This window comes from Ictidomys tridecemlineatus, chromosome 4 (assembly GCF_052094955.1).
Source record: "Ictidomys tridecemlineatus isolate mIctTri1 chromosome 4, mIctTri1.hap1, whole genome shotgun sequence".
Classification (NCBI taxonomy): Eukaryota; Metazoa; Chordata; class Mammalia; order Rodentia; family Sciuridae; genus Ictidomys; species Ictidomys tridecemlineatus.
Genome location: NC_135480.1, coordinates 63401457 through 63428935, shown reverse-complemented (window position 1 = coordinate 63428935; position 27479 = coordinate 63401457). Strand labels below are relative to the sequence as shown.

Here is a 27479-nt window from a genome sequence, read left to right as displayed (position 1 = left end):
TGAAGAATTCGCCTGAATTTTAAAATTCAGGTGCTTTGGACATCAGCACCAGTGGAGATCATCTGCTTTGGTGGAAACTGTTTTATAGGTGGGGAAGCTGGGATGTGGCAAATGGCAGGACCAGGCCTTTCCATCCTGGTCAGGGGCCTTTCTGGCTTACAAAGGGAGTCTCCTGCCATCTAGGAAGACTTTAGTTTGCTCCTCTCCCTGAAGCCCTGTAGGAACAGCAGGTGGCTTCCTCTCCTTCTCCTCTGGGGTGGGGATGGAATCCAGAGGTTAAGAAGGGACACAATCAGGTTCTGGGCTTTAATCCTTTTTCTCCTGGCTCCTAATGTTGCCCAGACATGGACCACCCTGCCAGCCAATCATCCTCTACTCCCCAACATCTGGACATAATTATAGTAATTATACTGGGATATCATTACCAACTCTATCTACACTGTATAAACAATACATTCTATATAAACAGCATAGGTGACTGTTTTTGAGCATAATTACAGGAGATGTTTGCAGACCCACGATTGCATCTTAGTAAAAGATAGCTTCTCTTCCTCCCATTAATACTACAATATTAGGGACCTATGGGGTGAATTAGCCAAATTCCAGGGGTGATGGATGAGAAAGACCTCCCACTACCGGCACAGCAAGAAGGGACCTCGGGCAAAGCTGAGTCCCTCAAAGAGCCAAAAGAAAAATGGATTAAGGCCCAGAACCCTACCAGCCCCTTCTCTGGACTCCACCCTCACTCCTACTGGGGAAGAAGAGAAAGCTCTCTCTGCTGTTCCTGCAGGGGTCAGGGATCTTGAGAGGAGCCAGGATTTCCAAAGACCAAGAAAACTGCAGAGAGGGGTGGGCTAACCTCTGCTGGCAGCTGCTGTATGCGAGTCCTACCTGAGACCCGCAAACTCAAGCGAGTCCACGCGAGACCTTTCCACCTATCAACAAGTCAGTGGGCTGAAATCACTTTACAGGTATGGAAATCGGTTCTAAGGGGGCTAGTATCCAGGGTCCCAGCAGCAGACCGTGGAGCTGGGCCTTGGCGCTTTCCACGATGTGACCCTGCCGAGCCACACGCACAGGCCGGCAGCAGACCAGCTCTTTGCCCCCTTGCTTATCTCCTTCTCACAGCTTCCTCTTTCTGGCTGCCACCGACTGTCCCTGCTGGCCTCCGGTACCCCTCACCCCCACCAATTCCCTAACGTCAGCGCAGTCTGCGGCCCCTCCACCTCCTCTTCCTGTCCCTGTTGGGTGGTTAAGTGTTATCTCTCTAGAAGGGCGGGGGTGGGGATGGGGAGGGTGGAGCGTGGGGCGAAGGCCTTCCTAGGCATCCGGAGACTCCCACTGTCCCAGCGCAGGGGTGCTGCCGGGAGCTCGGTAGCTCGGCCTCAATTCCTGGACCCGGGCTTCCACCCACCCGAACACACAAAGGCTGCCCAGGCGTGCACGGGAGAGCGCGCTCGCACCCACGGCGGTGCGCACACACACGCACAACTGCACAAAGACGTGCACACCCTCCCATCCACACAAATACACTCCTAACAGGCCCGCGCCCAGCCGTGCACCCGCACCTACACACTGGGTGCGCACACGTCCCCCTCGGTGTGACAGAGGGGCACGAACTCGGGCAGACCCCCGCCCCCAACAGCGAGCTCTCGGTCTGGAGGCTTCCCACCGGCTCCCTGGGCTCTGCTGTGAGGCGCGCGCACACGCAGACACGCACACAGAGACAGGCACACGCGCGCACACCCGCACCGCTCCACGCCCCTGGCCGCTGCCCGGGAGCTGTGCGGCGCGGCGGGCGGCGGGCGGCGGGCGGCGGGCGGGCGGGGACCCGGGGCGGGGGCGGCGGCGGCGGCAGGGAGAGCGAAGGAGGCGGAGCGGGGAGCCCGGAGCGGGCTGGCCAGCGCTCCTCCTGCCGGCCGGGGATTTTCCAGACTGGGCGCTGACGCCGCGGACCTCCCTGCGGCCACCGCGGACCATGGGCGACAAAGGGACTCGGTGAGTGCGGGCGGCCACCCGGCCCCGCGCGCGTGGGGGCGAGCTAGGCGAGAGCACGGGCGGGGGTTGCAGTCTGCGTTCGCGGTCACCCGAGGACCTGGTACCCGGCTGTCCACCGCAAGTCTCCTGTGTGGTCGCTGGCAGGAGCTGGGGGGCGGGGGTACTTAGAGGCCAAAGACAGGGCCACCCCATCTGGCTTGTGGCCGCTGACCGGAGACGCACACAGACTCACTGACACCCAGCACTGGCCGGCAGACGCAGAGACTCCTGGGGCAGACTGACACACAAAACACACGCTCATATGGACACACAGACACACTCATGATAGCACACACACTGACAGCCACTGCTACACACTCTTCACATACAGTGACAGGATGTCACACACACTCCCTGGCACACATTTGCCTGCTGACACATTCCTACTGACAGCCCTGTTGGCATACGCAGGTCATACTGCAACACACACCAACTCTAACACACCCTCATGATGGCACACACATGTGCTGCACACTGATGCACACATACACTGTCACTTGGACTCTGTAACATTCAGGCTGGCACGCACACATTGTCACCCTCACATGACACTGACATGACATGAGGCTGGCATATGTCTCACCATCACAGTGGAAGGCCAGTGCTGACCCCCACAGAGGCACATCAGACTGATGTCTGCAGGGATTAAGCACCCAACAGGAGGGAGCTGCCAGACCTGGGGCTACTGACACCCTCATACCAGTACCCAGGTGACAGGAGTGGAAACACACAGCACACAGGGTGGAGGCAGCCCCTCTAGAGTCTGGGAAGGCAGGTTCCCATCCACTCTGGTTCTTTTCCCTGTGACCTCCTGAGGCCTAGGGGTTGGGGGGCAGTGCTGGCAAGGGGCTGTTTCAAGAATGGAGGGGGGGTTCCTGTGTCTTAAGGCCTGCTCTGAAAGTCACACAAAGGGATAGATGTGCCTCTGAAATGGGAAAGTGGGACAAAAAAGGCAGGGGGCTGGGCAGGGCAGCCTCTGGGGTCAGCCCTTCTGAAGGAGACAGCTTGGCTGACCTCCTGCACTGTCACCCTCCCCACCCCTGGAAGTCCCACAAGCAGCCTCTCCTGCGCTCCTCTGCTCACCCTTTCTGCACCTGCTCTTTTTTGTTACTTTCTTTCTTTACCCTATTCTATTCTCCTGTCCCATTTCTCCCTTTCATCTTTCTGTCTCCCCCTCCTTGCTTCCAACATTTATTTATTGAGCTCCTGCTGTGTACTAGGTGTAGTGTGGGGGATCAAATTCGCACCTTCTCTGAAAGAACCAACAGACCAAAGAGAAACCGCCCACTGTGGTCATCACATTTTGAGGCCCCTGACAAAGTGATTCCTCACCCACTGCCGCCTGATACTCAAAGGTCCTCCAGAGATTATTCCCATTTTCTAGGTGAGGAAACTGAGGCTCAGAGGTAACTTAGACTCTTACTATTGAGAAACTGCTTCTCAGCCATCCTCTTCCAGTAGGTTCATTTTCTTCTTCCTGTTTTCCCAAAGAGGAACCAGAGGGTTAAAGAGGTCACCTGACTTGTTTGGGTCAAGAGGGGGTTGGAGGCAGGGCAGAGGCCAGAGCCCTCTTGGTTCCTGTCTCTGTGGCTCTCCTTTGGGTACTGTCAAGCCCTTCAAGGGCCCCAAGTATGTGGGTGGGCAAGGTGCCTGCTCTGTGCTGGAGGCTCAGCCTTGGGGAGACTGCAGAAGATCATGAGGTGTCTGCATTCACCTTGACAGAAAGTCCCCATTGCAGCCACTGGCCAGCACCGCGATCCAGGTTTCTGACTTAGCAGGAGGGTGTGTGACTCCCTTCTCCAACACGTCAGTGTCCCCCAGAACCAAGACCCCCCTGGCCTGTGAGGGCACAGCAGGCAGCCTGAGCCATTGCTCTTCTCCTTTGTTCTGTGCTGCTTGGCAATCAGGGTGACTCAGCCCCTCTTGGGCCTCTCTCTGCTGCTCTGTGACTTGGGGAGAAGTGTCATTGCTCCCCTGCTGGCATGAGTTATCAGCAGGATGAGGACACCATGTGCTGCCAGGCACCTGTTGGAGACCCTGTTTCTGAGGTCAGGGCTTTTTCCTTGACTCCTCCTGCACTGCCTCAAACTCACTGTTGGACCTTGGGGGTGTTGGGCAATTGCCTTTCTCTTCTGACCTTAGTTTTTCCATCTGTAAATGGGAACTATCAATATTGACATTTTCCATGGGTCTTCCTGTGTTTACTGAATTCGCTGGGCATGGGAGGAAGTGCTGCCTATAGCCTAGAGACAGGTCTGACTAAACTAGCCCGCTGGTGGCTCTGCATGCCCTCCTCAGCCTCCCTAGCAGCCCCATGAGGTCTCCCTCTCCCTTTCCAGACAGGTTCTATATAATTGGGAAGAGAAAGGCAATCTCACTAATGGGCCATGTCTTGTTCTGAAGCCACGAGATTCTACTTGATTAATTGAAAGAGGAAACTGCAAATATCCAATACACTAAGCATCAGGCGTCATGACATCTATCTCTCCATCTGGGGGTCCAGAAATCAATGAGTCCACTCTGTTTCTATCCCTTACTAATTTCTAATGACAACATCATGGATAGAAACATCATGCGTCATCTTACTGGATTCTCCCCATGATCTAGAGTAAAGCAGGTGATTATAATGCAGGGTGACATGTGCTTTGAAAGGCCTGGGAAGGAGTCCCCAACCCAGTCCTGGGCCGCAGGCATGGGAAGGAACTGGCATTGCAGTTCCTGAGTGTCATCTGGAAGGATAAGGAGGCCACGGGTGCAGGACTGGTGACATCTTGCCTGACCAAAGGTGCAGAATGCGCAGAGGCTTAGAGGCATGAAGCACTGCGTAAGGCCTAGGAGTGGGTTGGGGATGAAGAGTGAGCCTGACGGGGTGAATGAGGACAGTGTGCCAGCCTGGGAATGGCAAGAGACGAGATTTTTCTCTTGAAGCCTTCGGTGATTCAGGCAGGGGTGTGTGGGGTGGGGTGGGCTGGAGCTGATTTTCCTTTCAGAGAAGTGCCTCTGGCAGTGGCCAAGAGTGTAGATGGGAGGCGGGGAGGCCCATAGGGGGTTCCCTGAGAACTAAGGCTTTGAACTCAGAACTACAGCTCTAGAGAGGATGGAGCTGAGAAATAGAGTACCAATAAGGAAGTAGAGTCTGTCGTACTTGCTGGTTTGTTGGACCTTCTTGTTGAGTGACTGGTATGTGCTAGAATTATGTGCATCATCTTATTGGATTCTCCCCATGATCTAGAAATGTAGGGATTGTTGCTCTCTTTATGCAGTTAAGGAAATGGACTAGGAGAGAGTAAGTAATTTGTCTACTGCCCTGTAGCCAGCAAGCATCTGAGCCAAGGCCTGCCCACAAAGCCATTTTGGCTACTTTCTAGTTCCACTCAGAGCAAGGGGAGTTTGTTTGGCTCATAGTTGGCCTCCCCAGCAGTGCCTTGCCTCAAGTATCCCTTTTGGGTCTTACTGTTCTTACTAATTTCTAATAACAACATCATAGATCAAATTTAGACAACAGGAGGGACTTCCTGAGAGTCAATGGGGTGGAATAGAATTTCCTTTCCTGCTGATGTTTATGAATTCTTTTTTCTAGGAGAGGAGGGTGGTTGTGATGGGAAAGTGTAATCACCAGCTCTCCGTGAACCTTGGCTGTCATTTCTCTTGGTGGTTAAGCCCTGCGTGACCTATCTTGGCTGGGACATGGGGAAGTCCTGTGGCTTTGGCCAGGACTGCTCCTGGGATTGTTGGACATGGTAGTGGTGAGCTGGCCCACTGTCTCTGAATCCAGGCTGACCTCTGGGCTTCCGATGTCTGCAGCGGCTCTCTCCCTTCCACGTGTGGGCCTCTTCACCTGGGGCTGAGGCTTCTCACTGGCATGGGCACAAGGGTCCTGAGTTGTCGGCTGCCAACTCCAGGTCTTTTGGTACCTCAAGCTGTGGCAATGGAAGAACAAGATACTGGGAGTCAGCACACCCCAAACGGCTGCCAAGCCATCTACTGCTACCAGAGCGGCTGCGCATCTGGCTGAGCCCCGTGGAGGGTGCACATGCAGCCGAGTGACAAGGGGGCAGGACTGCTGGCCACAGGCTGGCAGTGAGGAAGGTGTAGGGAGGCCTCTGCCCAGATGGGACCTGGATCCTGGTGGAAAGCAGAAATTTGGAAGTCTTGAGAGTCGAGTCGTGGGCCGTTACCTTGGGGAATGTGGATAACAGTGTGTGGCGAGCCGGAGAGGATGCTCAGGGTCAGCGGGGCCGTGGAAAGAGTCAGGATACGGAGCAGCTGGGACCTAGGGCCCAAGAGACTGGGAAGGACCCACAGAGGTGGGGCTGCAGCAAGACCCCATGCTTAGCCAGAAGGCAGTGGAAGGTGACCTGGGATTTGGTTGGAGTAGGGAGGCACAGTCGAGCCACGGAGGCAAGGGGAAAAGTGGCGGACCCTGCTTTCCCATATGCCTCAAGTATGCCCTGGGCTGGGAGTCAGAGGGGGCTGTAGTCATGGGGCCCGCGTGGCCCTATCCACCCGGCCCCTCTGCCTTGTGCCCAAAGGCAGAAGATCACTGCCCTGCACTGTCCTTTCAAAACCAGGCTGCGGGGTGGAGGAGCCTGGGTGGAGTATGAGCAGGCCTCAGGGGAGACATGTATTGTGCTGGCTCTTGAAAGGAGGGTCCTGTGACTCAGGCTGGGGCCCTTGGGGAGGCTTCCTAGAGCAGGTGACCCTAGATGGGTGCTGGAGCATGAGGAAGGCTTGGGCAGGGGCAGAGTTGTTCTGGACGGAAGGAAGAGCCTCTGCCAAGGTGCAGACACTGATCAGGTGCGAGAGTGAGGTGCCAGGTCGCAGAGGAGGTGGCAGCCCTGGTCAGCAGGCCTTGGTTACTGGAACAGACAGGGGTCATGGTACTTTTTCCTTCATTCATACCTTATGTGTCTTCATTACTCCATTGGTGTGCTTTATTATTATTATTATTATTGTTGTTGTTGTTGTTTTGGTACAAGGGATTGAACTCAGGGGCACTTGAACACTGAGCCACATCCCCAGCCCTTTCTTTTTTTCTTATCTAGACACAGGGTCTCGCTGAGTTGCTTGGGGCCTCACTAATGCTGAAACTGGCTTTGAACTCCGATCCTCCTGCCTCAGCCTCCCCAGCCGCTGTGCCACCACGCCCGGCAGTGTGCTCCTTTTGGTTCAGGGCTATCCACGGACTGGATAATGGGCCAACAAACAGGTTCCTGTTGATAGGAATGTCTCGCAGAGGCTTGTTGAACTGGACCAAATTTGTTCATCCCTCCTTACTTCTGCTCTCAGCCCAGGGGCTCCATAAGTGATGAAGTGACTCTTTCCCATTGGAGAATCTCCAGTGGGAAAGGGATGCTTCCCACATTGGACTGGAGGCTCAAGGGAGGGGGTCATGCTTCTCCATCAGACTGGAGGCCTTTGAAGGGAGGATGTCTCCCCACCAGGTGGAGGAATCCTCAGGGCGGGACCTGGGCTCTTGGGATTAAACTAGGTGTAGTCTAAGTGATTTCCAGGCACCCTCCCCCACGTGCAGGATAGGTCCTGTCCCAGAGGTGGCGGGGGTGGGGTGGGGTGGAGGATGGGTTGGGGGTAGCAGGACAGGGTGGCTGCTTTGAGAGGGGAACAAAGGCCTCTCTTGTCCCTGCTCCCTCTCCCCCTCCCTCACCGAGGGACCTTGGCTGGGTCATCTCTCTGGAGACGGGCTCCTCCTTCCTGGGACTGGCCCATCTTCAGTCCTACTTCAGAGGAACTGCTTGTTCCTGCCCAGGAGTCCTCATGCCAGATGAGGCCCCCCAGAGGCCTGAGGGACTCTACCTCACAGGTCCCTGGGGCTCCTGTGACTGAGGTCACCATGGTGATGGAGCAACTTTCCCTCTGCCGAGGGCTTGGGCCAGGCCTGGCTGAGACCACCATGGAGCTTGGGTCTCCTGCCTAAGAAGGGTCTGACCACTGAATTTCAAGAGCCTTCAGCAAGAGGAGTGCTGTCGTACTTTGTGTCAGGCCCACAGGAGGCAGGACTCTTTCAATGTCTGAACCATTCAGGGCTGGGTGAGGCAGGACCTCCCTTTCATGCTGGCCCTGGACCTCAGGAACCACAACCGGTCCTTTTGATTCTTTTGCAGCTTTGCCCTGGCTCCTTGCCATCAATGGGCATGGAGTTTTGGCAAAGAGCCAAGAGAGAGGTGAGGAGTAGGTGACTGGAATATACCATCCCTGGAGGGTCCCAGGGTTTGCTGTACTGCTTACTCATTGCTGTGTGACTTTGAGTGTGCCACTCACTCATTCTGGGCCCTGGTGTCTCTATGGAAGTCAAATCAGACAGCATGTGTGAGGCCCTTCTCTTGTGTTCTGGGAATGACCTGTCTTCCAGGGACCAAAGATGGAGGATGGGGCCACTCAGTCTTCTGCTACAGACCTGTGGGTGGGACTGAAACTGGCAGGGAGCCAGGTCCTAGGTTGGGCTGGTGGTGGGTGCTGAGGGCCAGGAATGAGTCACCTTCTGCTTGAAAGTGTTGTCATCTCTCATGGGATCAGATCCTTTTTTAATTTTTAAATATTTATTTTTTAGTTGGACACCATATCTTTATTTATTTATTTATTTGTATGTGGTGCTGAGGATAAAACCCAGGGCCTCGCACATGCTAGGTGAGCGCTCTACCACTGAGCCACAACCCCAGCCCAGGATCAGATCCTTTTTCACCTGCTGTTTCTACCTCTTTGGTCATATCTCCTGACTCCTCCAGGGATGTCATCTGCATCTGCAGTAACTGGCAGGTCCTCAAAGATCATTTGACTTTGCTCAGGCTGTTCCTTTCTTATGGACACCCTTCCCTTTCTTCCCTTTAAGGTTTTGCTCAGGATCATTTTCTTCAGGAAACATTCTGTGAGTCTCCAGGTTGCTCAGGGGCCCTCAGTGATCTGATTACCATAGATTAGAAGCTGATTAGCTTAGTGGTTAGGCTCTGGGAAGAACCAGATTTCCTGGTTTCAAATCTCAGCTCTGACTGTCCTCAGCTGGGTGACTTCAGCCAACTTTTTAACCCTTTCTGTGCTATATCTCCCTCTTCTGTAAACCAGGGTAAGAGATTGTCTTGAGGATTAAATGAGTTAAATGGGTCTAGCTCAGAGAGTCCCTGGCACAAGCTTAGTGCTATAGGAATGTTAGCTCTAGGACCTCCTCTTCCTGGGTCTGCTTCCATCACCAGGCTGAACTCCCCCAGGGAGGGACCCTGGTTGATTCCCAAGGCATGTCCCCACACCAGGGATCGGGCATGGACCCAGAAGTGCCTTGATATTGAGCTACATCCCCAGGTCTTTTTTATTTTGAGACAGGATCTCAGTAAATTTGCCCAGGCTAGCCTTGGACTTGGGATCCTCCTGCCTCAGCTTCCTGAGTAGCTAGGATTATAGGCATGCACCACCACACTCAGCTTGACTCAAAGGATCCAAAGTACTCAGCATTATCCTATATCATTGTTGATCCTTTGTACCCAGTGGGCGACTGTCACTCGAGAAGATCTCCGACTAGAAGAGGGTCTTGGGGAGTTCCCAGAGAGGATGGGAGACCTCAACTCAGGAAAAATGAGGGTCTTTGACATATGTGATGGAAAAGAATGTCAGCACATGTCAATAGAGGCACAGAAACTTATTTAGGAAAGCAAAGCACATCACCATCAGGTGGAGGACTCCTCAGGGTGGGACCTTGTCTCTTGGGATTAAAGTAGGGGTCAGTCTAAGTGGTTTCCAGGCACCCTCCTCCATGTGCCATGGGGAGAATGTGGGCCATCCCAAGAGTGAGAGATGCATTTTGGGAGGTCCCGGCTTCGAAAAGAAAGTTAGGGAGGGGTGAGTATGGGAAGGTTTGTGGGGAGAACATCAGTCTGATTAGCTGGAGATGGTTTGTGGTAGCCTGGTCATTCTCAGGATCCTTAGGCTGATCAGTAAATGGTGCTAGCAAGTCTCCTAAATTATAGGTATCTCTCTTAAGGTAATGATCATAAGTGGGTTATGGTAACTTTAAGATTTACAGATTTCCCAGAAATCTGGGAGTGACAAGCCCAGAGAAGAGATGGGCTTGGGGAGTAACAGGCCTGGAAAGGTATGCAGAATCTCAGACTATATTTCCTGCTCCCTCCTTTATGCCTCCTTTCTACCTATTTCTCCTATCCTACCTTGACTTGACTCATTCAACTCCCTTCCTGGGCCTCAAGGCTTTGATTGCACGTGTCATTCCAGGAATCCCTAACTGATCTCCAAGTGCTTTTTGGTGGCCTTTGCCCCATCTTCTCTCTTGCACACACTTGTCCCTAAGTCCCTCATTGGATCTTGATTATTTGCACACCTGTGATATCCTTATATGAGGTCAAGAATTCTTGAAAGGCACCCAGCCCCGGTCTGCTTGTCCCTATCCGCTGTGTAGGCCTGGCCTGGCCCTGAGCTCCATAAATATTTGTTCAGACAAGGAAGCTGAATATAGTGTTTCACGGGGAGAAGATCTACTTGGGGGGTGGGCAGTGTGGTTCGTGGGAATGATGGGACATTATTGTTAGTTTCAAAATATCGCAGAGTAGCCCAGAGACGCAGAGTTGAGATGAGTCTTTTTAGCTCAGAGGGCAGAGGTCACTAGGTGATTGGCTTTCCCTTACTGGGAGAAAGTGTTTTCTGACCACCAGAGCTTCCTGGCAGGAGGATTGGTGGCTCCTTCCAGCCTCTGGGCTTTTGCGCCTATTGCTGCCCTGCGCGAGTGCTGTCCTAGTGTCTCCCTGGGTTCAAATCTTCCTTCCCATAAGCTCCCCAGAATGGAGACAGGCTCTGCTAGCGCCCTCAGGGTAGTCTCTGTTCACCATCCCATCTTGGACATTTACTGAGCCTTTCTGGCTCTAAGCACTAGCACGGGAGAGTTGGGAGTCCCCTCTTTAGGGTGGACGTCTAGGTCTGGCTATAGTATCCCCGGTGTGGTTTGACCTGGCCTGAGCAAGGAGCATGCTTCCGCCTACCTGCCATGATCAAGGAGCTCTTTATGCAGCTGGAGAGCCCTCCCTTGGCGGGCAGAGCCCAGAGCTCCCCATCGACTGCCCACTGGGCAAGTGCTCAGAACCCACCTCATTACTAGGGACAGAATTCTGGGCACTGGATCCAGAAGGCTGTGGTTATAATCAGCTAATTAAACCACCCAAGAATTGCTCCTTGGCCCAGAGCAGTGGAGGGAAGGTGGAGGCTGAGAGAAGTGCGAGGAGAAGATGAGAGCTGGCCTGCTGTGGGCAGAGCTAGGAAACCGAAGGGAAGTGGGGAGAGAGGCTGGGGGACAGGAGGACAGATGCAGGGAGTGTGCCACGTGGGGAGATGACCAGGTGACATGGGAGCCAGGGACCCCACTTCTTCACTAATTCCAGGGCAAACCTCTTCTCCTCTTTGGGCCTCAATTTCTCCATGTGTCAGGCAGGAATAGAAGAGGCTTCAGTCTGGAAGGTCTCTCAGGCCTCTCCTCATTCACTGAGGAGGGGAGAGGCCTAATCAGCAAGCTGTCCTCCAGAGATGCTAGGGCCTCTGCCAGCCCTGCCTCTGGGAGGGCGAAGGTCTTGGCAGTTGTGTGAGGGAGGGTGTGAGGGAGGGGCTGCTCCCACCTGAGGCTCAGTGCTGTAGGTTGATCCCAAGGGAAGACTTGTTGGAGGCCTGCGGCCTCCCTGGCACATCCTGCCCTCAGGCCGTGGTCCTACCCAGTCCCCGCCCTGTAGTAGGGACTGTCCCCTGGTTCTCAAACTGGTGTTCTCAGGGAGGGACTGTTTAAAGCTCGGGCTCCCTCTCTTGGGCTCAGCAGTGTTTTTGTTTTTTTATCTGTAGGAATTTCCCAAGTAGCATCCCCAGTGTACCTAGGGGAGGAACTCCCTCAGAGGCAGAGCCCCCAGGTTTGGAGTATGGATTTTAGGGTCTGTCAGATGGGGCTTTGCTGTCCAGCTGTAGCTCTGTGACCTTGGCCAAGGGTTTTAGACTCTCTGGGCCTCAGTTTTCTCATTTGGGAAATGGGTGTAATAATGCCACCCACCTCCTGGGATAGCTGTGGGCAGAGGGTAAAGGCACATAAGAAGTCCTTGTTTTCTGAGACTGGGGGCAGAGCTCAGCTTTTGTCTTCTCTTCCCTCCCTCCTCCTCCCTCCCTCCCTGCCTCTCCCCAGCCTGTCAGGACCTCTCGCAGCTGGGTGCCCAGGAGAGGGGGGCCCCAGAGGCCAGAGGACAAGCTCACAGGATGGCAGGAAAGGGAAGTGAGATTGCCCATGGCCAGCGCTAGCAGAGTGGTGTGGTGCTGCCGGCCCCTCCTCTCTGCCCCTCACCCAGAGCAGGTTTCCTAGGAGGAAGCGGGGAGAGACAGAAAGCTGGAAGCGGTTGTGGAGGGAGGGCCCTTGGCATCCCAGCTCTGGGGGCCTCTCTCCCTCGGTGCTGTCCCTGGGTGCAGAGCCCAGAGGCTGGTTTTCTGCCAGGGAAGCCAGCCTGCCACTGTTTCACACACTCAGAAAACAACATCCCTTCCTGGTTCCCAGCCCCTAGCAGGAGGTGCCTGCCGCAGAGGACTGCGGAGTCTGGGGGAGAGGTGGCAGAGGAGGGGAAGGAGGCCTCCTCTCCTTTCCCCTCCCCCTGCCTCTCCTGCCACCAAGCAAGCGCTGGGCTCTGACTTGCAGGGGCCTCCCGACTCCCAGGAAGCTGGTTACATAAGTCAGCATGACTCTCTGATCCCATCCTCCATTCCTCCCCAGAGGGGCCACACAGGAGGAGGCAGGCGCTGCCACGATCACAATGCCCAGGCCCAGCGGGTCATGGTGACTGTCCCCATCCTGGAGTGGTGGTCCTGCTGCCTGCACCCTTTGGGGAGGAAGCCGAGCGTGCTGCCACGGGGGTTGGCTCGGAGCACTCTCTCCTCCCACACTCCTGGGAGTTGAGCTGCAAAGGGGAGAAGCCTCATTAGAGGAAACACAGTCCTGAGATAATTTGCCTACAAACTGCCCCCAGAGAGGAGCTGGCCTCTCAGCAGCCTGGGGAACAAATAGCCAGCATTTTTCAGTTTGTTTCATTGATTCCACAAACATTTCTCCAGCTCTGGCTGTGTAACTGGCAGGGCCCAGACTTCCACTACAGGCATGTCCCTGAAGTGGCCCGGCCCACCACGGTGGCTGGTGAGAAAGCATGTCCCCCACCTAATCCTGGGCCCTTTCCTTAGGTTAGGGTCCTGGCCTTCCGGGGACCATTGTGACGGAATGTTGCCTCCCTGGGCCTCTGGGGCAGGAGTCTCCAGGTTGGTTTAAATCCTTCCTGTTAGGCCACCCTGCCCACAAGAGGTTCCTGAGAACAAAGATTTCTCTGAGTACCTGCCACATCCCAGGCCCTGTGCTGGACACTTGAAATACAGAAATATGAAGAGGAAACAGTCTTAGCCCTCGGGGTACTCTGATGTTTTGGAGGAGAAGAAGTTAGAGGCTCACATCATGCTGTCAGGCCAGGGGTAAGGAGGATCCATTTGTACCTGGGACAGAGCAACCCAGGGTTAAGGATCCGAAGCTCTTCGGCAGAGCAGTCTATGGAAGGTGCATCTGATGGGAGCCAGAGGCGAGGCTTGGCTTAGAGGCATTTCTGTGATCCTAGGCTTCCTCAAAGACTGTGCCAGGCGCAGGGTCAGGCCCTGGCTTCCTTGCTGTCAGTAGGAGTGTCTTGGGAATGCAGACTACTTGAAGACAAAACAAAAAAAAAATCTGGGGTGAAAAGTGAAAGTTCTTCTCAGTGGCTTCACAAACTTGTGTGTGTGTGTGTGTGTGTGTGTGTGTGTGTGTGTGTGTGTGTGTGAACTTGGCAGGGAGGGCTCTCTATCACTGAGTTACACCCCAATCTTCCTTTTCTTTCTTTCTTTCTTTCTACTTTGAGACAAGGTCTTCCTCGGTTCCTCAGGCTGTCCTCAAACTTGCGATCTCTTTTGTATCTTTTTTTTTTTTGGTACCAGGAATTGAACCCGGGGGTGCTTAACCACTGAGCCACACCCCAGCCCTTTTTAGTATCTATGCTAATGAAAGTGCCCTGCACTTTAGCAGAGCTCATCAAATAGGTCCATCTAGGCCCAGAGAAGTGTAAGAAACCTGGAGGCATTTAAAAACTCAGCAAAGAGATTTTTTTTTTGTAACAGATTTTTAAAATATCCTAAAAATGACAAAGAGGATGACATGTCATAATCAAGTGGTTAATATGCACGTTGTCGCTCCTCACATGTTGAGCGCTGCTTTTTCCACAGCAGCCATTCAGTAGGCAAGCTTGATATGAGCCAGCCATCTCGGATGTTCACCATCTTGCAGAGTAAACGTTAGTGTAGAAAGAACTTTCAGAAGACCACTATGGGGCTGCCGGTGAGCCTTGGCCAAGACACACACAGATAGGGCTTCTTCCACCTCCAGCGTCCATTTGAGTATAGCACTGGGAAAGGGGTGCTCTGGGCTCCATCCCTCAGAAGAGAAACCCACTCCCTCCAGCAGCCCCAGCTCCAAACTGAAGGGTGAGGAACACACCCACCCCCCCTGCACCTTCTGCTGCAGTTGGCTGAGGTCAGCTTCTGACCTGGATTGGTGCAGTGGTCTTCTCCTACCCCCTTGCTCAGTCCAAACTCTGAGTCATCCTCTTACTCTGAAATGTACATCTGACCATGTCCCTTCCAGCTTAAAAACCAATCTGTTACTTCCCATCCCCTACAGGACAGTCCACATATGTTAGGTGGCCCTGGAGGCCCTGCTGCATCTGTCCCTAACTTCCTTCCCAGTTCTCCGCATTACACAGCCAGCCTTGGGGCTGCACTGACATGCCTGCATATTTCTCAGCAGTCATTGTACTTTCTTTCCACACTTTTGTGCCTTTGTTCAAGTCAGTCTCTTTGCCTGGAATGTTCTTCCACCTCTGACTGGTGACATCTTCCTTACATTTTAAGTTTATTTATATTTATTTATTTATTTATTTTAGAGAGAATTTTTATTTATTTTTTTTAGTTCTCGGCGGACACAACATCTTTGTTTGTATGTGGTGCTGAGGATCGAACCCGGGCCGCATGCATGCCAGGCAAGCGCGCTACCGCTTGAGCCACATCCCCAGCCCTTAAGTTTAAATTTAAAGATGCCTCAAGCAGTTCTGGGAGCCGTCACACTGGGCTCCAGGCAGGGACCCTTCCCTTGGCTCCATGTTCCCTCTTAAGTCTAATGGATGCCCTCCTCCTGCTCCCCCCAGTACCTTGCAGGCTTCCCTGATGCCACTTTGTACTGCTGGTGGCTGACCTGTCACTTTTCTTCATCCTGATGATAGAGTTTGGCACAGTGTGGGGCCAGAATGAGGGGTAGAGGGAGTGAATCTGGGAAGATTTTTCTAGAGGAAGTGAGCCCTGAGCTGCTGACCCAAAGGAGAAGCGCTCTTTCCCTCTTCTCACTTCCTTCCTAGTCCTGGTGCTGAGAGAAAACAGAGAAAACTGACTTTAAAAAGGGAAATGTGTATATTTTGAATTGAGGGGGTGAGCTCCCGAGATGATTAAGTAAGGCATGGTGTCCCACCTGGCCCCCTCCTTCCTTCATGCACTTCCTGAACACCTAGGACTCGAAGATGTGGGCTACAGGAACGAATTGTATAAAGCTTGTCTGAATGTGTTCCCATCACCTTAAGGTTCGAGCTGGGCCCGACTCTTTCTTTTATCTGTCTCACTGGATATGAGTTCAAGTCTCGACATGCCACTTGTAGCTCTGTGACTTCTGGCGGGTCATGTTACCTTTCCGAGCCTAAGTTTCTTATGCATACCATAGAGGTGATAATATACTGGGGATTAAACCCAGGGGCACTTTGCCACTGAGCTATACTCCAGTCTTTATTTATTTATTTATTTTTATTTTAAGACAGGATTTCATTAAGTTTTTTTGGGGGGTCTTGTGAGGCTGGCCTCCAACTTGCAACCTTCCTGCCTCAGGCACCCGAGTCACTAGGATTACAGGTGTGCCACCACACCAGCTTTCAGAAGCTCCTTGAGGGCAGCAACCATGTCCAGTTCATCAGTGCCTAGCCCAGGACCAGGCACACAGTCCATTAGGATGATCAACCATTCCAGCCTACCTGGGACTGCTCCCTGTCCTGTATTTTAGAAACCCCCTCAGCTCAGTTCTGGACAAAATGGGACTGGGGGTCCCCCTAGGGTACATTTTGCATAAAGGTCTGTGGAATAAGGATATTGATGAATTAATCATTAGTGCAGGACAGAGGTGGACTTGGACAAACAAGAGCAAGTACTGGGTGCTCACTTGTGTGTGAAGGGAGACTTGTGACACAGGGAGATGGCAGAAGTGTCTGGAAGGCCCAGGAGGTGGATAATGGGAAATGGGAAGCGCTTGACAGGGTGTGGATAAGACCCAAGGCCCAGCCTGAGTCTGTAAGGTTGCTGCTCTGAAACAGGCTTCAGACTCCCAAGGCCCACAGCTCCTCAGACACCTGCAGAGAAGGCAGTGATTGATTTCCGCCCTTAATGAGCCCCCAGATGCTCCTCTGCCTCAGTAACCGAAGGCAGCTCACTAGCTGACCCACTGTGTTTCAGCAGATCGGTCCAGGTCCTCTTTAGAATTGTCCCCTTTGGGCTGAGAGGACCCTGGGCTGGACGAGGAGAGCAGGAGTGCGGGTCCAGGCTCAGAAACCGAGTGAGCCTCAGTTTCCCTGCTTGTCCCATAGGGACACAGCCTTCCCCTGGGTTTCACTTGTGGAAAGCCCATCTGTATGTTCGGTATATTGTAGTGCACAGCAAGAGTCATTCGTTTTCACCTCTTATAACATGGGGACAATAGAACCTGCCCTGCACATCTGCCAGGGCTGTGGTGTGGGCAGCTGGGATGTGGGATGTGGGAACACTTTGCTAAAATGCTACAAATATTTGGGGGTGGGGTATAGTGGGGCTGCTCCTGCCAGCCAGGGTTCCAGGCCTGGGAGCAGGTTGGGGAGGCGGGCTGCTGACCCTGCCAGCTCAGGTGTGGAAGGATCTTCTTGGGGAGGGACTCCAGGATCAGAGAAATCCAGCGGTGCTGCCTGTCCGAGAAGCAGACGCTGTGGGCAGGTCCTGGACTCGTAGGAGCTCCACTGCTCCTGAAGCCTCCACAAGAGACAGACTGGACCACTGCAGGGAGGGTGGAGTAGCAGCGGGACTCAGTGACAAGAAGAAGGATTGCCCTCTGTCCTGGAGCCTCTTCTGTCTGTTGGGCTGGGGGCAGGGCCTTTGTGAAGGCGGGTTGTGCTCAGATCGCCTCTGGGCCCTTCCTCCAGCCCCGAGGCGGACTCACCGGACTCACCGCGGCCACTGCACCTTCAGCTCCAGGCCTTCACATTCTGCAGCCCTCCAGAGGCTTGGCCAAGCATCCGCGAGCTCAGGGTTCTTAGGAAATGTGCAAAGGAAGACATTTTTGTATTCTTTTAATTTTTGGAAGTGGGCTTCCAGACTCAGTAAGCTTTGAGCCCATCCGCTGGGCTCTGCCTCTGCCCTGGCAGGCGGCCGGGTAGTTCTTGGTATGTCCTCCGGGGGCTCTCACCCCACATCGGGGACCTGGTCCTGGGTGAGAGCTCTCTCTTCCTGCTGAGGCAAGACCTGAAAGGCATTGGGAAGCCAGTCCTGGGCCAGGCTGAGCAGGTAGAATCTGTTTGCTGTGCAAATGAGGGACTGGAAAGGTCTCTCTGGCCCCACTCTTTCTCATCTGCAAAATGGACGTAATACCTACCTGGGAAGGCAGAACCAATGATCCACAGGTGGAGCTGCCTGGTGTGGCCCCGGCTTATCTTGGGAGTTGAGGAGTGTTGGTAGGCTGGATGCAGATGGCTCAGGACACAGGTGGTGGGTCCTGGGATACGGGCTGGGGCAGGGGTGTGGGTGGTGTCAGATGCACTAAGAGGGTGAAAGTATCTATAAACTGTGCAGTACAGCTGGCTTGGGAAGGGTCTGTTGGAAACTCAATGGGACCTTCTGTAGGGGTGGGTAGACATCTGGACGGGCCTTCCCTGCTCCTGGTCTGGTTGAATGAAGAGTCTGACTGTTTTGTGTACGAAGAAGCTCAGCCTGAAAGCTAAGCTGCTTTCCTGCTCAGGAAGAGAGCCAGGCCAGAGGGTGTGCCGCATCCTCTGCTGTCATCATTGGGGAAGGGCATTTTAGTGGCAGAGTCAGTTTGCCTCCTGTCCTTCTCCAACATCAGTGCCCCCTTCAGGGAGGGGACGGAGGTGGAGAGTGGGGTGGGGCAACTGAAGAAGGAGCAAGGGCCTGGGTATCAGGCTAATTGTCAAATGCTGTTATTTTGTTTTCTTTGTTTGTTTTGGTACCAGGGATTGAACCCAGGCGCTTAACCACTGAACCACATCCCCAGCCCTTTTTATTTTTTACTTTGAGACAGGGTCTCACTGAGTTGCTGAAGCTGGCCTTGAACTTGAAATCCTCCTGCCTTACCCTTGGAGTCAGTGGGATTACAGGTGTATACCACCATACTCTGATGCTTGTCATGTCTGTGACCATGAGACAGTTATAGAATCTTTCTGAGCCTCAGTTTTCTCATCATTAAAATGGGATCATAATATCTTTTCCCCATCCCCATAGGGTTGTGGTAAAGCTTAAATGAGATAACATAGAGCTGGCACTTGTTATTTTTGTATTCTTTTAATTTTTAGAAGTGGGGTTTCCCACAAGTGCCACCTCTGGCACTTGGTAGGTGCTCAATAAATGCTGATTGTGCCTCTTGCCTGCTTCATGACTTTGATCAGCCTCTATCTTGCAGTCTACCCATCTGTCTGTCCTTCTCCAACATCTGTCTGTGTCCTGCCTTGGCTGCGGGCTCTCTGAGGTAAGGGCTGGATTTTGTTCATCCATAAGGGCCTTCCCCTGGCTGAGTACAGAGCCTTTAGGATAGCGGGGATTGGTTGGCAAGAAGCCAAATGAACCCGGGGGAAAGGAGCATTCCATTTTAGCTAGGGCCTTGCTTACCACATACTCCCTGTGTGCTCCTGCCAGAGGACTACTGTGTGGACTTCCCGTGGCCACTGTGACTCCCACTTGGCTCTTCTCAGAGCCCTTAGCAGCCCCTGTAGTCACATCACTATTTGGTGAGCTCCCAGCATCTGCTTCTCCCCACTGGAATGCAAGTAAGTGCCTCAGGAGCTGTGTCACCAGTGTTCCAGGGCCTGGCACCCGGGGCACGCAGATGTGTGCAGAACACATGGCCATCTCTGTTTTTCCTTCTCTGAAGTCAGGCCTGTTCTCCCTTCCAGCACAGCCACTTTCTGGTAATGGCAAATCCCCTGCCTCTTTCAGCTCCACTTCCCTTGTGTCTAGAACGGGAGAAAGAGCAGAACCAGACGAATCCAACATTCAGCCGGGCCTGGAACTAGTAATACTGTAATGTCAGCTGCTGTTTTTCCAAATGTACTCCAAGGGTCCCTCCAGTTCTGACCTTCCGTGCTCTCTCTGCCTTTGGCTGGGAGGAGACAGGGGAGAACATTCCATTCCGAACAGACCCTCTCTCCAGGCCTCACAATGGATTCGGGGCTCTGTACAAATTGTTTATGTTTCCCCGGCAGAATTTATTACCCAGCCTGGCCTTCTGCAATTAATTACCCAGCCGAGCAAATAACTTGTCCCCGGGAGGCTGGGCTTGGCATAAATATTTACATACAGCTGGGGGCCAGCCCAGGGGCTGGGCTGTCCCAGCAGATTTTGAAATGGAGGGAAAGAGGATTAGGGTGGAGTAGGGCGGACAGCTTTCCGTCCACTAGCAGGACTCCTCAGCCTTCCCAGGGGCTGTGCTTATGCTTTCTCTTTCAATCTTTGCGAATACACAAAACAGAGTCCCTGTTGGCAGCTGGGGAGGCTCAGGGAGGTTAAGCACCTTCTCCCAGGCTGCTCAGCTTGCAGGGGTGGCAGGATCTGAGGCTTCACCCGGCAGCTATGTAGGTGAGTGGATTAGTAGAAAGAGGCTAGAAATTCGGAAATGGAGAGAGATTCTTCTTTCTTTCTTTCATTCAACATGTATTTGTTAGGCTCCTGTCACATGGGATCGGAGGAGGCAGTGGTGACTCTTTGTGACCATTTGTCCCTTATGCAGAATGCCAGAAACTCATCCAAGATGGTCCCATTAGCAGCCAGAAAGGGGGTGGCCTGGGACCAAGTAGTCAGAGCCACTTCATATACAGAGGGAAGGCTTAAGCAGTGTTCAACAGCAGGGGCTCTGTGAGGTTCCTCTTTCCCAGGACCCAGAATTCTACTATCCTTCATCCAAAATGCTTGGGAACCAAATGCAAATGAATTTCAAAGTGAAAATGAAAGGGTTTCCAATTTCAGAGTTTGGAATTTTGGCATATACATAAAGAGCTACCTTGTGGCAAGTCTAACAATGAAATGCGTTTATGTTTACTCTATGCCTTGTGCACATAGCCTGATGGCAATCTGTACAATATTTTTAGTGTACCTCTGTTTTTGTTTTTTAATTTTATTTTTTATTTTTAGGTGGATACAATATCTTTATTTTATTTTTATGTGGTGCTGAGGATCGAACCCAGTGCCTTGCATGTGCAAGGCGAGCACTCTACCACTTGAGCCACAATCCCAGCCCCGTGTACCTCTGTTTTGACTGTGACCCATTCCATGAAGCCAGGAGTAGAATTTTCCACTTGTGGCATCCCATCGATGCTCAAAAAGTTTTGGACCATGGAGCTGGATGTGGTGGCGCATCCCTGTGATCCCAACAGCTCAGAGGCTGAGGCAGGAGAATCGAAAGTTCAAGGCCAGCCTCAGCAATTCAGCAAGGCCCTAGGCAACTTAGCAAGACCCTGTCTCAAAATAAAAACAAATAAATAAAATATAAAAGGCTGGGGATGTAGCTCAGTGGTCAAGTGTCCCAGGTTCAATTCCCAATACCCCTCACTCCCAAAAGTGTTTTAGATATTGAAGCACTTTGGATTTTAGATTTTCAGATTGGGGGAGTGCTTAGCCTGTGTCCTTGAGCTCTGCTTTTGGTAAGAGATGGCTCAGAGCGGTTGGTTTGAATTTTCACAGCAGGAAGGGACAGTGGAGACACCTGAAAAAATGTTTTCCTTGGTGCATTTATGATTAAGAGGCAGTCACTGATATCGCGCCAAACCACTCCCACGCCCCTCCTCCTTCAGAGCCCTGAGTTCTGCTTTCTGACAGCTTCCAGCCCAGCCATTCCTGCTCAGCAGCCTTGCCCTGCAGACCTCTGGAGCCCTCTGCTGGGGACCATCTTCCCTCCTTGCAGAGAGGAAAACTTGAGACCCACCAGGAAAGGAGCTGGGTACTGCTGGTCTGTACCCTCCTTCGAAAGGGCCGGCCATCCCCTGGCCCTGCATCCTGGAACCCGTAGCTGGTCAGGAGCCCCTCCCAGAGGGCGGGACCATAGCCCTGGGCCTCTCTGGCTTCAGGCTCTGGTGGAGTCTGGGGCTCAGCTTGAGACATCCATGCCAGGCGGTCAATGCCCTGTCAGAGCCTGGCAGGTGATAAGTGAGGCCCAGAAAAGGTGCAACACGTGGGCTGGGAGAACGCTGGTAGGAGGCCACATGGGGAAAGGGTCCTGAAGTTTGGGAGGCAGGAGGTTTGGGTCCAAGTGACCATCTAACCACACATGAACCCAGCGTTGACTTCGGGGGATGGAACAGAACAACAGTTCTCGCAGGTTTGGGATGAGGAGGGACAGGCAGCATTTGACTATTCGCTAGTGGCCAAAATGTGGGAACAAAGTTGCCTTAAATGTCCGTCGCAAATTGTGGTTTATCAGTGCCACAAAATATTATTCAGCTGTAAAAAGAAATCAACTATTGACTCAGCTATAAAGTGAATGAACCCTGAAAATATGAGGCTAAGCAAGAAGCCAGACACAAGGCCACATATTATCTGGAAAAGTTTATCCCAGCAATTCAGGAGGCTGAGGCAGGAGGATAGAAAGTTCAAGGTCAGGCTCAGTAACTTAGTGAGGCCCTAAGCAACTTAGTGAGACCCTGTCTCAAAATAAAAAATAAATGGGGCTGGGGATGTGGCTCAAGCGGTAGCGCACTCGCCTGGCATTCGTGCGGCCCGGGTTCGATCCTCAGCACCACATACAAACAAAGATGTTGGGTCCACCAACTAAAAAATAAATATTAAAAAAATTTTCTCTCTCTCTCCTCTCTCACTGTCTCTTAAAAAAAAATAAATAATAAAAATAAAAAAGGGCTAGGGATGCAGCTCAGTGGTTAAATCCCTCTGAGTTCAATCCCTGGTGCCAATAAAAGATATGTGAAACAATTTGTGTGAAATATCTAGAATAGATAAATCCATAGAGACTTAAAACAGACACTGGTGATCACTAGGGGTGAGGGACAGGAAAGAATGGGGAGAATGGGCAAGGAATATTCTTTTGGAGGAATATTTGGAAATCTGTTGGAACTAGATAGAGGAAGTAGTTCACCAACCTTGTGAAGGTATTAAATATTGCTGAGTTTTTAAAAAATTTTAAATGGTTAATTAATTGTATATTATATAAACTTCAATAAATCTCCTTGTGTGTGTGTGTGTGTTTGTGTGTGTGTGTGTGTGTTGTTGTTGTTGTGGATTGAACCCAGGGCTTCAGGCATGCTAGGCAAGCACTCTACCACTGAGCTGCATCCCTAGCCTCAACAAATTACTTCCTAAAATTAGTAGTAATAATAATAATAATAATAATGGCAGTATTGAGCTAAGACATGGGTGTTACTATTGGAGAAAGGGTGATGTGGGCTGTGGCAGGCTAAAGGTGGGATCAGTTTGACAGAGAGGTTAAGACTGAGGTTCTCAACCTTTCTTAGTCTGTTTTCTATTACTGTCACATAATACCCGAGGCTATATACTTTATAAAGAAAAGAGGATCACAATTCTGGAGGTTTAAAGGCATGACAGTAGCATGATCTAGGCTCTGGTGAAGGCCTCATAGTGGATGGTGCTGTGGTGGGAGTGTGTGAGTGAGATCACATGGTGAGACAGGAAGCCAGAAAGTATTTCTGGGGTCTAGCTTGCATTACTTATTTATTTGTTTGTTTATTTATTTCATCACTGGGCATTGAAGCCAGGGTCTCATGGCTACTGGGCAAGTGCTTTATCACTGAGCTATATTCCCAGCCCATTTTCTTTTGTTTTGAGACAGGATCTTGCTAAATTGCTGGGGCTGGCCTAAAACTTGTGATCCTCTTGTCTCAGCCTCCTGAGTTGCTATGATCACAGGTATTGTGCCTGCAAGGCTTGCCTTTTTATGACAATTTTCTCTTTCAAGAATGAAGTAATAATCCTAGGAGAATTACCTTAATCCTGTCTAAGGGCATAACTGCCTCCCACCAGGCTCACCTCCTTGTCTTTCTTCTTTCTTTTTTCTTTTTCTTTTCTTTTCTTTCTTTTTTTTTTTTTTTTTGGTGCTAGGGAGGAACTAGGGCCTCGTGCATGTGAGCATGGGCTCTACCACTGAGCATCAGCCTCAGCCAGCCCCACCTCCTGAAGTCCCATGCCCTCTCACCAGGACCACACTGGGGACCAAGTTTCCAGTCTGTGAAACCCTGGGGGACATATCCAAGCCATAGGAGTTCTAGAACAAGATGCGAGGGTTCAAAGCTACGGGAGCGGTGGGCAGCTTATTTATCCTCTGTTTTAGTTTCCCCATCTATAAAATGGGAATAATGAAAGTGTTTATTCTGGGAATTTTAATCTTTTATCATGGGAATGGTAAGACTTTCATAAGGATCACACGTGTTCATATTTGTAAAGCGTTTGGCACAAACTCGAAAACTATATTAAATACTTTATTATCAGTCATTCACATTTTGATTTACTTGTTCATTTACTGAGCCAGGCCCTGGCGGGCTCCTGGGGACACAGCTGCGTGCGTGACTCAGTGCCTGCTCTCAGGCGCTCCCTCACATCCTGGTGGAGGAGTCAGCCCCGCCACCCTCGCCCCCTCACGGCACCTGCGACTTCAGCTGTTAATGAACATGTCCATCATCTCCTTCCAGAGCTGTGGAGCAGGCCTCCCAGGTGGGCAGGCTCTCTGATGGCCTTTGAAAATGTACTGGGCTTGGGCTGCTTCCCTAGGCTAGAGGAGACCTGAGATAAAGTCCTGGGCCCTATGTTCCCTGTCTGTCACCAGAGAGGACAGGCCGCCTGAGCTCTGATGTCCTTCTCAGCATTTGCTAACTCCAGACCTTGGAGTGGTACAGGCCCGAGTTGGGCCTTTGCTGTAGATGTGGGAAAGGCAGGATTGGACCACAGAGCCCTGGGGCTTGAGGTCCAGAAGGGCTCATAGAGGTCCCTAGAGGTCCCCAAATGTGCAGAGATGTGCCTGAGAGTGCTGTGGAAGGTAACACAAGCCTGGTGGGGATTGGCCTTTGGTGGCCTCAGTCCACACCTGTCCTTAGTGTAGGCCGTGGAGTTCACTAGCCTATTTGTGGGGGTGGGTCTGTGCTGTCATGCTTGTTGAGATTTAACTCATAAGAAGTGTTCTGCCCTTTGGGGACTGGCATTCTAGGCGGCCAGGATAGGAATTAGGGTGTTAGTGGTGAGGGTTTCTGCCTTCCTTGGGAGAGGCCATTCCTTGTTGTCCCCACTTCTTACCCCACAGGTCCCCCTCCTGCCATCATTCAGTCTCAGAGTGTGACCTCAGCTCTCCTGGATAAAAAGAAAATCTGATTCTGGCTGCCACCCTTGCCCCTCTGCCAACCCTTTCCTGGTTCTGTGTTTACACCTGGCTGGTGGCTAGCCTCAGTCACCACTGTGAACCCACCCACAACTGTGACACCGCCCCCCCCCCCCCACACACACAGAGTCACCTGTGGCCATGAGTTCCCTCCTGTTCACTTCCAGCGAGGCCTTCCTCCGCTCGGTGCCCACATCCCCTGCCCAGCTCTGCCCTGTCTCTCCTCCCCTTCCTCCATTGCGCCCCTCGCTCCCATGCACCTGGGCCTTCTGTCTGATACTGTCCCAGAGACGGTCCTTGGCAAGGGATTTCAGAAGCAGCATTGTAGGAGGGAATTCGCTCTCCCTGCACCTTCTAAAAACAGCTACATCATGAGAGGAGACACGGCAATCCTCCCCTGTGGTCTCAGGAGGGGACAAAATGAGCAAAGGCACTGCAGGAGGGGAATGGTCCTGCGGAGGCATGTGCTCAGCCCTCTGGTTCCCAGAGCACCCAGGTCTTCTCCCCACCCCTGCCCTTCCCTCACGTAGACCCAGGCCTCGGGAGCTGGGCGCCACAGTCAGAGGGGCTTCCTGGGGTAGGATACTGGTTTACTCATCCCTTGGTTCACTCATGGCCTTTGCTAATAGCTCCTTGGTACCGGGTGCTGTTCTGAGCTCAGGGGACACAGTGAGGCCAGATCTCATCTCCACCTGGGGGCTGAGAAGGGCTCAGGACACAGTACAGTCCAAGGGCCGTTCATTCAGTCCCTCTGCAAATGCTCACTGAGTACCTGCTGCTATGTGTCGGGCCCTGATCTGGCGCTGGGGTGTCAGGCCAGCCGTGAGCAAGCAGCGGGTCCTCCTACTGGAGCTAGTGCCTGGTCTCCTGCGGCAGACACAGCCCCAGTGCTGAGGCGTGTGGAGAAGAACTAACCTAGATCTTTCAGAAGTTCCCTAACCACAGCAGCAGCAGAAAACCTTCCCAGCAGGGCACAGGAGAGGATAGCCTCATCCATAATCTCATCATTTAGAAAGAACATTTAAAACAATTTGTAGTGTTTGTCTTTGCTCTTTGTGTGTGTGATTTTGTGTGTATACACCTGAATTTCAAGCACAATTTGTGTGTGTGTGTGTGTGTGTGTGTGTGTGTGTGTGTGTGTGTGGTTTTTGCAGTGCTTAGGATTGAACCCAGGGGTGCTCTGCCACTGAGCCACATCCCCAGGCCTTTTTATTTTTTTATTTTGAGATAGGATTTTGCTAAGTTGCTGGATGCTGGCCTTCAAACTTGCAATCCTGCCCCCCAAGTCACTGGGATTGTATGAAACATGCCACTTCACCCTGCTCCAGCCCAATGTGCCCTGCTCAAGCTCAGATGTGACTAAACTCTTTATAAGATTTTAAATGCTGCTTTTCTTTTTCAACATTTTCCATGCCGTTGATTCATAGCATCTACTCATATCCCACCGCCCCACGTGTGTGTGTGTGTGTGTGTGTGTGTGTATACACATATTTATTTATTTTTATCTTTTTTCATTTTTTTCAGTACTGGGGATTGAACCCAGGACCTCATGCATGCTGGGCAAGAACTCTGTCACTGAGCTGCATCCCCAGCCCAGCAACCATATATGTTAGTGACTGCTTGGAGTCCCTCTTGTGGATGCTCCAGTTTATTTTATCTTCCCCTTATTTGGCTTACATTATCTCCAGGTTTCTTGTTATTGTAAATGATGCTGAAGTGATTCATCTTCCAGCTTTTCAATCACTTCCTGAAGGTAGGGCCCTGGAAGCAACAGGGGCCTGGGCATGGTTTTTGCCCCCTCTCAGGCTGCCGACACATCTTTCTGCTTCTTTCCTGCTCAGCAGCTTCCCCTTCTTGCCCCTGGGGGGAGAGGAAGTTTCCTCTAGGTAAATCTCAGTGTAAGTTGTTCTATATCTTTTGCTATATAACCAATCACTCCAAAACTTAGTAGCTCAAAATGACAGCTTTCATTTCATTATTGGTCATAGTTTCTGAGGGTCAAGAATTTGGAATGAGCTCAGATGGGCAATTCTGGCTCAGGTCTCTCATACAGTTTTATATGGCACAGATACTGAAGCAGCTAGGTGCTTGGAACACCTGTTGATGATATTTCTGGAGTCGACCCCCCACCCCACTCTGCACCATTGCTAACTCCCTAATCTGGACCATCTTTATCACCTAGATGAATAATATTGGCTTAAACATACAGCACTCCTTGTTGGCTTGATATTGTTCCTATTTATATACATGAAGTTGTCATTTAATCCCTACAATAATCCAAGGAAGTAGATTCTGTTGTGATATTAATTTTACAGAAGAGAAAACTGAAGTTCTGAGAGAGTCCGTATCTAATAAATGGCAGTTCCAGGACTTGTTGTTGTTGTTTTTTAAAATAATTTATTTTAAAATTTCAATTTGTTATATGTGACAGCAGAATGTATATTACACATATAGAGCACAATATTTCATATCTCTGGTAATACACAAAGTAGAGTCACACCATTTGTGTCTTACATGTACTTAGGGTAATGATGTCCATCTCATTCTATTGTCTTTCCTACCTCCATGCCCCCTCCCTTCCCTCCTTCCCTTTTGCCCTATCTAGAGTTCATCTAATCCTCCCATGCGCCCCTCCCCCCAACTCCATTATGAATCAGCCTCATTAAATCAGAGAAAACATATGGCATTTGGTTTTTTGGGATTGGCTAACTTCACTTGGCATTAT

At 51.8% G+C, this 27479-nt stretch overlaps 1 protein-coding gene across 1 annotated transcript in view; it reads left to right on the top strand.

The window, feature by feature from the left end:
• The first annotated feature begins 1836 nt into the window (after positions 1-1836).
• Arrb1 (arrestin beta 1) overlaps positions 1837-27479 on the top strand; it is an 87891-nt gene continuing 62248 nt past the window's right edge. Inside the window, exon 1 of the mRNA XM_005323202.3 lies at positions 1837-1998. Within this exon, the coding sequence (XP_005323259.1) occupies positions 1979-1998 (20 nt within the window). The 5' untranslated portion in view covers positions 1837-1978. The remainder of the gene's footprint in view (positions 1999-27479) is intronic.